Source organism: Adiantum capillus-veneris, chromosome 28 (assembly GCF_014529385.1).
Source record: "Adiantum capillus-veneris isolate H3 chromosome 28, ASM1452938v2, whole genome shotgun sequence".
Classification (NCBI taxonomy): Eukaryota; Viridiplantae; Streptophyta; class Polypodiopsida; order Polypodiales; family Pteridaceae; genus Adiantum; species Adiantum capillus-veneris.
The window spans coordinates 104,286,536-104,299,192 of NC_140958.1; the positions used below are offsets into that span (position 1 = coordinate 104,286,536).

The window sequence follows — 12,657 nt, forward strand, 5'->3', positions numbered from 1 at the left end:
CTGCCTTTGTGCAGTTAACGGGGCATCACCGTCGAGAGCTATGGTCTTAATAGTGGAGTCCTACGGGGCTTGCCTACGGCTTAACCACTATTGAGCTATTAGAAGCTTGACAGGAGCCGGTGCTGTTTTGGTGTCGAAAGACCCTCTCTTCTATTCCTTGCAATTAATGGTATTCGAGCCGCGGGTACAGTAGCTTGAGTGCTTTTTCTAAAGGGGTAAAGAGGAGTAGCAACTAGGGCTTGAAGTGCCAAAGTACACCTAAAAGTTGTTAGAATGGCTGACAATATTAAAGAGAGTGAAATTAATGTTGATAACTTTGATTTTGCTCATGAGCAAGCTACTAATGATGCTTCAATGCTTGTTAATTATCTTGTTTCTAGGCTTCAACAAGCCATGGGCAATCCATCTCTCCAAAGTGAAGTGCAACGGCAGCTCCGTGCTCACGGGATTCTCCAAGCTCATCACCATGACGAGAGAACACCTAGGAAGCCTCCTTATGAGACTACCAAAAGAGGTCTCTCTCCGATTCGGGAAGAAGAAGAGAATCCATATGAAGGGCTCAAGAACTTACTTCTTGATGATGCATCTCCTTCCCAAAGGAGAACTCAAGAGCCCCCACCGAAGGAAAGAGAAAGAAGCGAGTCTCCCGCCACCTCGGCGGAGATGGCTCCACGAAGACGGCGGGCTAAACGCTCTCCATCACCACCAAAGCGGAGAAGACCATCACACTCTTCTCCACGCCATAATTCAAAGAGGGATGATAAAAAGCAAGAGAAGAAAAAGGCGAGAAAGAGGACACCCTCTTCTCCATCTTCTTCATCCTCTTCCTCTTATGAAAGCTATGGTGAAGACGACAAAGATCAAGACAAGAAAAAGGCGAGAAAGAGGTCACCCTCTTCTCCACCTTCTTCAAATTCTTCATCTTCTGAAGAAAGTGATGGTGGAACTTTTGAACCATCAAAAAGAAGAGGCCATAGGAAATCCTATGCCGCATGGAAGAGGTCGTCCAAGCTGAAGAAATTCAAAGAGGGAGGGAAGAGCATCTCTTTCCTTACCTATGATGGCACCTTCGGTGCTACAGACAAAGTTTTGGCCTTTATCCAGCAATTCGATGCGGCGTTTGGAGATGAGGGCTTCACGGAGTCCTCTAAGCTACGCCATGTAGCTATGCACTTTCAAAAGTCCGCCAGACAATGGTGGTCTAGCCTACGAGCCAACGGTGAAGCTCCACGAACATGGAAGGCTTTAAGAGCTTCCATTATGAAGCAGTTTTTGGCCACCGATGCCAAAGACAAAGTACTCACCGAATGGCGAAGCTTAAAGCTCTCTCCCAATGAATCCATCCACAAATATGTAGACAAGTTTTGGGACCTACAACTCAAAGCCACTGTCTTCAAAAAGTTGGATTTTGGAGAGCAAAAGCAACAATTTTGTGCGGGCTTAACCGAAGAAATGGCGGAGTATGTCAACTCCCAAAGGCCACGTACCATATCGGCGGTAATACACCATACTATGGTGGCCTCGCGAATCAATTTCCAAACGGGGGGTAAAAGAAATAATAAGCCCCCGGAAAACAAAGGTTCCAATGAGCCTAAGGGGAAGGACAATGTCCAAAAGTCTCCTAAGGGCAATTCCAACAAAGCCAAAGAGAAGGGAGTTTACAAAGGAAAGAATAAACTCTCTCCTGAAGAGCTTGAGCGTTATCGTAAAGATAACCGGTGTTTCAAGTGCGGCGAACAAGGGCATGCGTATCGCGCTTGTCCCCAAAAGAACAACCGCCAAGATCCTCCTAGAGCTTCTTTGGTTGAAATCCAAGAGGAGGAGATTCACCAAATGCACCACAAAGGATCTCCTCTATGCCATGCTTGGGGAAAGGTAAGAGAACATGATGCTTTTATTCTCTTTGACCCTGGTTCTACTCACAATTTTATATCTATGGAGTTAGCCACCAAGCTAGGCATACAATCCTACGAGATGGGAGATATCCTACCCGCAGACAGTGCCTTCAAGGGGCAAGAAGCTTCAGTCACTCCCTTAATCGGGAAATTGAGGCTTCATGTCCAAGGCTATGTGGACAAAGAGGACTTCTTTATCTCTCCTCTCAAGCATGAGGATGTAATCCTAGGGGCACCATGGTTTGACCGTCTGGCTGCCCATGTTAAATTTCCTGAAAGGAGAATCTCCTTTAAGTTCAGGGAAAAGGACATGTATATAGATGCTAGGGAGATGGGTAACACCATCCCCATTGTACATACACCAGCTTTCAACAAGTCAATAAAGAGCTCTATTTCCGTGTACATGATTTTTGTTAAAGATTCTCAAAATGAACCTAATGCTTTAGCAAAAGAAAATAAAAGCAACCAAAAGGAATTAGAGTTATCCAATTTTCTCAAGGGGTTTCAAGATGTCTTTATTGACGACATCCCTTGTGAGCTACCTCCTAAACGAGGTAATGACGACCATGCAATTGAACTTCTTCCAGGAAGTTCACCGCCTAACAAACCTCCTTATAGAGTTTCTCAAGCTCAACAAGAGGAGATTATGCGGCAAGTGCATGAGTTAATTGAGAAGGGCATGGTTAGGCCTAGCTCATCTCCATTTTGCTCACCTGTGCTATTAGTGCAAAAGAAAGACGGCACATATCGTATGTGTGTCGACTATAGAGCACTAAATAGGATCACTATCAAGAATAGGTTTCCCGTTCCACGGGTAGAAGACCTATTTGATAAGCTACAAGGATCAACCTACTTCAGTAGGATTGACCTAAAAAGTGGCTATCATCAAATAAGGATAGTTGATCAAGACATTGTAAAGACCGCATTTCGTACTACATTTGGTCTTTACGAATACATTGTCATGCCTTTTGGCTTGACTAATGCACCAGCCACATTTAACCGCTTGATGGAGAAGCTGTTCAGACCTCATCGAACCTTCACTGGAGTGTTCTTTGATGATATTATCATCTACTCTAATTCATTAGAGGAACATAAGCAACACCTCCAGGTAATATTTCAAGTTTTAAGAGAGAATAAACTTTATGTTAATCGAAAGAAAAGTGAATTTTTCTTGCAAGAGATTCAATATTTAGGTCACATTATCTCTCAAGATGGAATCCAAATGGATCCATCCAAGTTAGAGGTAATAAAAGGATGGCCTAAACCAAGGAATCTTCATGAACTAAGAAGCTTTATAGGTATGTGTGCATACTATAGACGCTTCATAGAAAAGTTCTCACAAATTGCGGGACCATTACATGACCTAACAAAGAAAAATGTTAGGTATACGTGGTCTGCTAAGGAGAACAATGCTTTCGAAAAGCTTAAAGAAAAGCTTATCTCTCAACCTGTGCTTACACTACCGGATCTCTCAAAACCATTTGAGGTCCAATGTGATGCTTGTGGTGATTGCCTTGGGGCTGTTTTGCTCCAAGAAGGGCACGCCATAGGCTATGAGAGTCGAAGGCTCGACCCTGTTGAGCAAGCTCTAGGCATATACGAAAAAGAACTCCTTGCAGTTCTACATGCCTTAGACTCATGGAAGCACTATTTATTGGGGACTCCTTTCATTCTGCGAACGGATCACCAAAGTCTTAAGTACTTCATGACGCAGACCAAGCTCTCCGACAAACAAATGAGGTGGGCAAATTTCCTTTCGCAATTTCATTTTCATATTGCTCACATTGCTGGCAAGCATAATCAAGTAGCCGATGCACTCTCAAGACGACCGAGAGTGAATGCGGTTTCCATAGCAACTCACAATGATCTATCTTCAATGATAGATGAGTATGCTATCGATCCCGATTTTAGAGATGTGATTTCAGCCCTTGCATTAGGGAAGAAAGAAGAACCATTTACTTTACAAGATGGTTATCTTCTCTATGGCAATAGACTATGCGTTACTAACTCACTACGTGAGAAAGTAATGTATGAATCTCATGCTCCCCCATATGCGGGGCATAGAGGGATCCAGTCTACCCTAAAGGGAATGGAAACATATTTCTATTGGCCTACCATGAAAGTGAACATACATGAGTATGTTTCCAAATGTGTGGTATGTCAAAAGACAAAATTTGATAGAGGGAAGCAACTTGGATTGCTTCAACCCTTGCCAATCCCTAATTCACCGTGGGAGAGCATATCCATGGATTTTATCTTTGGATTGCCTAAGTCTATCCATGGGAATACGGGAATATGGACGATAGTAGACAGGTTCAGTAAACAAGCTCATTTTATACCTGTCAAAAAGACTATCAAAGCCCATGAAATGGAAACCCTCTTCATTTCACAAATTTTTAAGTACCATGGCTTGCCAATGTCCATAGTGTCGGATAGAGATCCTAGAATGACCAGTAATTTCTGGAAGGGTCTCTTTGAGAATTTAGGAACAAGGCTAAACTTCTCTTCGGCCTATCATCCACAAACTGATGGCCAAAGTGAAATAGCTAACCTAACTATTCTCGATCTACTAAAAGCCTATGTAACGGAAGTAGATCAAAGATCCCAATGGGAGAAGTACTTACCCTTAGTAGAGTATGCTTACAATAACACTGTACATACTTCTACAGGAAAAGCACCTTTCGAGGTAATTGAGGGAAGATAAAAAAGTCCCTTGCTACTTAAGGTACATGGGAAGATCTTCGCTGCAGATGAGTATAGCCGAGACCTACAAGAATCTTTCCAAAAGATTAAGGATGCTATCTCTATCTCACAGCAAAGGCAAAAGGCTGCTGCTGACAAGCACAGAAGAGCCCAAGCCTTTAAAGAAAACGATTGGGTCTTGTTAAAGTTTCCCAAGGCTCGATTAAGGCACACGACGGGCAAGAATCCTACGGGCCACCAAAAGTACTATGCTAAACTAGCAAAAAGGTACTATGGTCCCTTCCAGATTCTTAGGCCAATCAATGAGATGGCCTATCAACTTAAGTTGCCCAATCATTGGCTCATACACAATGCTTTTCATGTGAGCCTTTTAAAGCCTTACAAAGGAGAGCCACCTCAAGAACCAACTATTGAAGACCCACCGGAGATCGAAGACCACGAGGAGGTGCTGCAGGCCGAGTCCATTCTCCGACATGAAGACAAGGTATTAAGAGGCGGTAAGACTATCAGACGATATCTTATTAAGTTTAAGAATTATCCTTTTGAAGATGCTAGATGGATGCAAGGCATACAATTAAAGGATAACCTAAACCTTGTCAATGCTTACAATGCTTCCCAAGAGTAAGCAAATGTACAAAATGTTAAAAATGAACAAATTTTTTTGTCTTATAAGACTCTCTTTTTCTTGATTTGTGCACAAAAATGAAGTAGTATGCATGCTTAGATCAAGTTTGTGGAGACGACGTCTCCCAAACACCAAGTAGAGCTTGTCACTCTACTATGGAAGACTGATAGGACTAATGTGCAGACATGCTTGCGGCAGCCTCAGGCTCTCAAGCGCCAAATGGACTAGTCATCCATTATGGAACGATGTCGTAGGGTAACATAGGGATCCTCTACCCGCTAAGAAAAGGACCCATGCTTATGCTTTATCTTCTCTACACCATAGTCGAGGACGACTATGATTTCAAGAGAGAGGTAATGTCATAATAATCAATATCTAATTCTCCTAAATGATTTTCTCATATTAAACTGATCATTTAATGTGGGGAAGTGCCAAGGGAGAAAAAGCTAGAATATTGGTTAAGTTAGCAGACCGGCCACAGTAGGGATCCAAAGGAGGGAAAATAGGGATCCAAAGGGGGGGCCATCTGCAAAAGAGCCATGTGAAACAATGGGCCAAAAAGACCCTAAGGTTCAGCCCATTAAGACTTCCAAAATGCTAAGGTTCCAAAATTCAAAGGTTGTGTCCAAAGGTTGACCCTAGGGAAAATTGGATGCTTAGTGTGAGCTCAAAAAGTCTTTGCATATCCCTACATGGGAGGGGGCGAGCCCCAAAGCTAGGGGATGAGAGAGAAAGCTACACACACACACACAGGCTCCCTTTACACAAAGGGAATGAGGGACACATGTCAGCTCCCTAGGCCAGATGCCCACAAGGTGTGCCCAATTCCTATTGGAAGACCCTTGAAGTGGACCAATGAGAATTAAGCTAGAGTAAATCTAGTTTAATTAATTTAAAAACATTTAATAAAAGAAACCAATAAGAATTAAGTGTCCTAGAAGACTATTGGGCAGTCTCCCAAGGGGTCCAATGAGCATTCAGGAGCCCCATGGCTTGCCTGATTCCTATTGGCCAGGAGGCAAAGGGGTCCAATGAGAGTTTAGTTTAATTATTTAATTACCTAAAGCTCTCACAAAAGGGGAAAGGGGGACACATGTCAGAAGGCTATCACTTATGCTGCTTAATCCCTATTGGCTTGACCTGGGGAGGTCCAATGAGGCAAAAGCCAGCCTAACTTAGCAGCTAGGGCTCGCCCAAGAGAGAGAGGGGGCTGATTTTTGCTTGGCATTGACACACACACTCTCACACTTGACCATGTGTGAAGGGAAAATACTCTATCTCCTCCCAAGCTTTAATGGAGAGCTCATCACCTACTCCAAGCTTGTGAGATAGAAGCCTACATCAACACTCTCTTGGCATGTGGATGCAAATCCAACCAAGAGCCAAGCTTCAATGCATGCTCACCTTCTCTACCAAGCTAATTACTAAGCTAAGCTATGCTAATATGAGTGATTATGTGAGGAGATGTACTTCTTTCTCGTAAGATACTTCTTTTTCCTCTCAATCTACTCTCATACCCTGCTAGCTCTCACCATCTTCGAAGGTGTGTGAGGTCTTGGGTCTGAGAACGGGGATAATTCAAGTTGTGTTTGATTAAGTGTTTGCTTGGTGTATGAAGCTTCCATCTTCATTGCACTAGCTAGTCTTGAAGGAACACAAAGAATTGTATTGTACAATGTCTCTCTTGATGGGAGAAACCATAATACAAAGCCTTTTGGAGGGGGGACCGGCTCCATGCAAATCCGGTCCTCAACTGTTGTCAATAGCTTAATTGCTCTCTCTTTTGAAAGTATTGTCGATGCTATCTAACTAGGTGTTATGCTTTTTGTTGCTCTCTCCACCCAAGCACTCTTGTAATTCTCATTAGGAATCAACTCTAATGAAATGCCCACTATGTTCATGCTAAATTCCGCTACACAAAAGATTTTAGGCCGTTAAATGTTACAAAAACTTTGGGGACAACTTTCTTATATCTAGGAGTGCAAGTAATACATGAATTTTGCCTTGTATCATGGGCCGCAAGAAAATGTTATTTGATCAAAATTCCACATTGCACGTCCGCTCTTTCTTTAATTTTTAGAAAAATACTCCTATATCAAACCCTTTCTGAATCAAAGTGAGAGTAAGTGAGATCACAATTCGGAAACCTGAATGTTTTAGTCCCATTAATCTTTTGTGTGCAACGACAGGCTCGGCTCTTAGCGATGCAACATCTTGAAGGTCAATTTGGGTTGCACAAGGGTTGGGAGTGGTAGATTCTTGAATGCAAGAGTAAAGCGATGTCGCATTCTTATAGATGTCAAGAGTAAAGGGTTATTGCATTCTACAAATCTACAACAATGGAAGCACTTGAAAGAAGAAGAAGAAGAGATTTGAACGTCCTAGGAACTTATCCTGAGAGAGAGAGAGAGAGAGAGAGAGAGAGAGAGAGAGAGAGAGAGATTGCTTGCACATGAGTGTTTTTCCTTCTCTTTAGACTGCACACAAAGACGAGCCTTGTCATGCGTCGTAGTTGCTCCAGCTTGTTCACACATGCTGATTGCTAAAAGTTGCTCGACAGATTGGAGCGAATAGCTTGCGAGCTTCTGGTTATCGCTTAGGTTGCAAGCCAATGGGGTCAGTAATTCGAGCTTTCTCCGCATTTCTCGCTACAAAGTGCATGGAGGAGGAGGTGTTCCGAGGGGTGCATGCTACTAGTCGAGGTGTTGGATTTGGACGATGCCATTATTGTTTTAGGCAAATAGCATGCTGCCACATTTTCAAAACAACCTTGCCCAACTAGAGGTTCCAGGCAGTCTGAATGGTGCTGTATATGAAGTGTTGGATTTTTACTTTTTAGCTTTCTAAAAGAAACCCTTAGTGTTGTGTTGGGTTAGGGAGGCTTTCATCGTTTTCAGTGCATGATAGGGACTTACCTTTCATTTCACATCCTTACATGTCTTTGCTTTTCTTGTATTCTATTGTTTTAGAATGTTAAAGTGAAGCTTCACCTTGCATAATTTTAGTAAATTTACACACTCACATGTTTTTTTTTGCATTCTATTGTTTTAGAATGCTAAAGTGAGGCTTCACCTTGCATGATTCTAATAAATTTTATACACACACACATATATTAATTAGTTCTTTTTATTTCACCTTTCATTTCACAACTTCACACGGATTTACATTTCTTGCATTTTATAGCTTGATTACAGTCAGTGTTAACGTTCGAGAAAGTCTCTTTTCTTAAATGGATGCTGATCGAGTTTCCTCCTCACAAAGAAGAAAACTGGAAATACTAGCAAAATTTTTGGACGACTTTTTCACATATTTCATTGATTTTTCTTCCATTTACCAAGGTTTTCAAGTAACTAGTCTCGATTTTCAATCGACTCAAGACTAAGCTGAGTCAATCCTTTCCCAAACACTGATACAGTTTAATTGAACCTAACAATTTTATCACTTTTTTTTGAAAGCCGTCGTGATCCGTGATCCTTTCACTTGTTTCCACCGTATGTGTAAGCACGATGCCAAATGGTGTTTAAAGTTGCTTGGGTCGTCCACGTAAGCATGTGTGCAAATTACTACCAAATTCCCGCCCAAAGCTCTTGGAACCTTTCTGAAGGATGGGGGTTGAGAAAACTGTGCCCAGAAAACAGGCTCTCTACACGCCCAAGGTATGGTGAAAGCTCCGGTTGTATATTTGTGTGCTCATTGTGTGTGTGTGAGAGGGAGAGAGAGAGAGAGCGCGAGAGCGAGCGCTAGCTCCTTAGTGTCTATTCTCGTTCCCTTCAAGAGCAAGTACGTTCTTAGAGCAGCCCAGCTTATTTAAATTTATTATTGCAGGATGAAGTCTTTGATCTGCGTTCTCAAAAGTACAAGGGCCAGCAATACAGCCATCTCTACTATTGCCGCCTACACAAATTCAGAGGAGTTCTTACTTCCCTTGCTCAACAACAGTATCCCAATGCTCCCAGTAAGAGGCTGTAATTTCAACAGAGTATAAGCAGATTGGGATGTGGATGCTCACTTTATAGGGCATGCATTTATAGCTTCTGTTCTGTTTTATGATTTTGGAGAGAGAGAGAGAGAGAGAGAGAGAGAGAGAGAGCAAACACAATCAGGAGATACAAACAGTCTCTTTGTACTATCATGTGAGAAAGCATGTAAAGATGACACACCTATCTTTGGATCGTGCCCACAAGATTTCTAGTAGTGTCATCATCGTTTAAGCCCTTGCCCATGCATCTTGTCCCTAAATGTCATAAGCGTACAATGAGCATGCTTTGGAGATACCTAAACTTTGAGTCATTGTAGATCTGCCACATCCTCTTGGGAAGGCAGGATCGACTTCAGAGAGGTGGCTACTCTACTATTGATAGGAGTGGAAACTTTGGGGCTAGACCATGTTGCATGCCGTGAAGATTTTGCTGCAGATGATTGAAATCTCTTGAGATAGTAGCAATCTTTATCCTCATGGCCACTTTCCTCACAAAATAGAAAAAATCTTTTTTTGGCCTAAAATGCGAAAAGATGTGTTTCGTTATGCCACATAGTGCACTATTTGTCAAAAGGTTAAAGCTCCTCGGGGTAAGCAACAGGGCCTCTTGCTTTCGTTGCCTATTTTCGATTAACCTTTTCAAGATATTTCCATGGATTTTGTGATTAACCTTCCACCTAGTTTGCATTCAAGGAACACTCAATGTTTGATAATTGTTGATCGTTTCGGTAAGTATGCATGTTGATTCCTTGTAAGGTCATGGTTATCGCACAAGATGTAGCACGGTTGTTCATTAAGCATTGGTACCCTCTTTGTGGTTTGCCAAAATCGATTGCTTCAGATAGGGTTGTTAAGTTTACGTCCAATTTTTGGTGCGCACTCTTTGAAAATTTTGGCACTAAGTTGAATTTTTCATCGACTTTTCATCCACAGTCAGATGGTCAGACAGAGATTTATAATTAGTTGGCTTTTGATGTTTTAAAGTCATATGTGCATGATCAATAGTCTCATTGGGAGCTCTATCTCCCATTTTAGCCATTTTTCACTTATTATTAATAAGTGACTTTGTTGGGAAATTGGATAGGGCGATTTGGCCAAGTCTCAATATATAAGAAAACTACCGCTAGCACTTTCTGGCAAAAGAGGCAACAGATACCGTCTAAGTGTATCTTCTCAGCAAGACCGGCAAGAGGACATAGCGTTTTCAGCCAGCAAAGACCAATCAACGTTTTCATCAAATGCAGATCAACCCCAACGTTTTTCTGCATTGCAGATCAGCCTGGCGTTATCAGATTTTCAGCAGTTTCTCTAGCGTTTTTGGAGCAGTGAATCAGTCTAGCGTTTTGCAGTTCCTCGGTGTGACAGGACCCAATTGTGCATCAAGGTTTTCAGTTTTCAGCAGTCTGACTCCGCACCGCAGCCCCCAAACCTCGCAGATCTCACCTTCCCGCAGCAGCCGCACGGTCATATTAGCCAATATTTGCAGATTCAGTCCGCTATTCGCAGATATCAGCATCTGCGTTTTCAACGCATTATTGTCGCATCGTCGTCATTGTCGTCGTCAGCGAAATAGAGTCAGAATTAAGCAGATACAAGATTTGTAGATTTTAGCCCTTAGCGTTTTCAATTTTCAGCCGTCTCGTCGCCGTCCTCATCGTCGGCAAGTCCATTGCATTGTAGAGATTTGTGCAATCGATAGTAGACCGCTCTCGCCATAGAGAGTGTGGCCTTTGGAGGAAGGTTTGACAACATTCTGGTGTTGTATTCTTCTCTCTCTTTCTCTTAGTCTCAGCACCTTCATGCATAGTGTTTACCTACTTGTTTGTGATCATTTGCACTCTCTCACTAAAGGAACGGAAGGCTCTCCCTTGCGTAAGTAAAAGGAACCCTTGAGCACAGTTCGGAACACTCATCTTGAACAAAGTTCAACATTCACTTCCGCTGCACCTTACACGCCAAAGTGGCTTGAACTTTTGCGAGTTTAGTGTGCACCATATCAGCCAACTCGGTGGTAGAATCATTATCACTTTTGCATAGTTGAGGAAAACTCCCCAAAACTCTACTTTTTCCCCGTTTCCCTTCCTCTCTTCAAGATTAAAATGTTTCCTGAGGCTGAAATAGTCCCTCCTCCCCAAGGGACATTCTCACCAAAATGCTCTAAGACACCGCAAGTCTCTCTTTAACTTTGTAGATGTTGATCTTTTGCAACAATTTCTTATTCTTTCAAATTAAATTACAAATTACAATATCCAAATCCACATTGCCCCTTTTTTGCTTGTTTGATGTCTACTCTTTGTGTTTTAAGACTTAAGATGTGCAACATATAAGCTTGGATTGTGTTTTGACATTGTCAACTAAAGTCGATGGAATGTTGATAAAAATGCATGCGAATTATCATGCTCACAATAAAGACCCCTTTTTTCCTATGGTGATGTTAGAGTTTTGGCATCTCAAGTGCACTACCCAAAGTGATCCTAATATTTATTTTAGCGTTTAGGTATTTCATTGACTTATTTGTCAAAGTTTGGGTAGGGCAATTTATTGAGGTGGGTATATATGTGACCCCTTGCCCCCATTGTACATAGTATCAATTATTCATTGCTAAGGTTGATTGATTCAAGAGACTCTCTCTCTCTCTCTCTCTCTCTCTCTCTCTCTCTCTCCCTATCCAGAGTGCAGATGAGGATGGATTCTAGTAGTAGTATCTTTGTTTTAGTTCTTTTGTACCCAGACATGGTATTAGATTCACCATTTTGTAACAGATTGGTCTCATAGGTCATTTTGGCCTTTTAAAGACGTTAATATTTCATTTCATTTCATTTCATCTCTCTCTCTCTCTCTCTCTCTCTCTCTCTCTCTCTCTCTCCCCTTGGTCTCTACGCTTCTTCATCATAGACTTTGACATGGTATCAGAGCCTTGGAGGAGCAAGGCGGATCGTTGAGAACCCGTGAGATTCCTATTTTCTCCCCCTAACCGGTAGTGCTATTCTCCCACCCCTCTGCAGTTGGCGTTTTAAAACGCTACTGCCGGAGCCACCCACGATCGCCATTACAATCGGAGTTCTAAAATGCATGAGATTGGTGACGCTTGCGTTCGCTTTCCCGTCGCACTCCCTTGTGTCGAAACTGCTTATATTCGTTGGCGCTTCGAAATGTTGTCCACGGCGGAGCACTGTCGATGACACTTCTATGCGACAAGGGTGGAAAATCTTCCAACATTTTGTAACGTCCACAGCTCGGCGACCACCGCCCTCGCCACATCACTGCTCAACGTTTTGAAACGCTGCCAACGGCAGTACTTGGCTGATGACCACGGAATGAGATGATGATGACTTTGGAGTAGTGGTAGCTCCCGAATGAACTCGAAGAGAAAGAGAGCGAGGAGATACTCGTTTCGGAATAAATATACTATATTGACTTTCCAAGACAGGAAAGTGAACGGTGGTTCTCAGTTA

General features: G+C 42.4%; 1 protein-coding gene across 2 annotated transcripts in view; it reads left to right on the forward strand.

Moving 5' to 3' along the window:
- Positions 1-8,722: 8,722 nt before the first annotated feature.
- Positions 8,723-12,657, forward strand: part of POLD2 (DNA polymerase delta small subunit) — a 29,847-nt gene continuing 25,912 nt past the window's right edge. For both annotated transcript variants that reach the window (XM_086504420.1, XM_086504421.1), the window contains exons 1-2: positions 8,723-8,879; positions 9,049-9,178. In XM_086504420.1, coding sequence (XP_086360546.1) covers positions 8,829-8,879; positions 9,049-9,178 — 181 coding nt within the window. In that variant the 5' untranslated portion in view covers positions 8,723-8,828. The remainder of the gene's footprint in view (positions 8,880-9,048; positions 9,179-12,657) is intronic.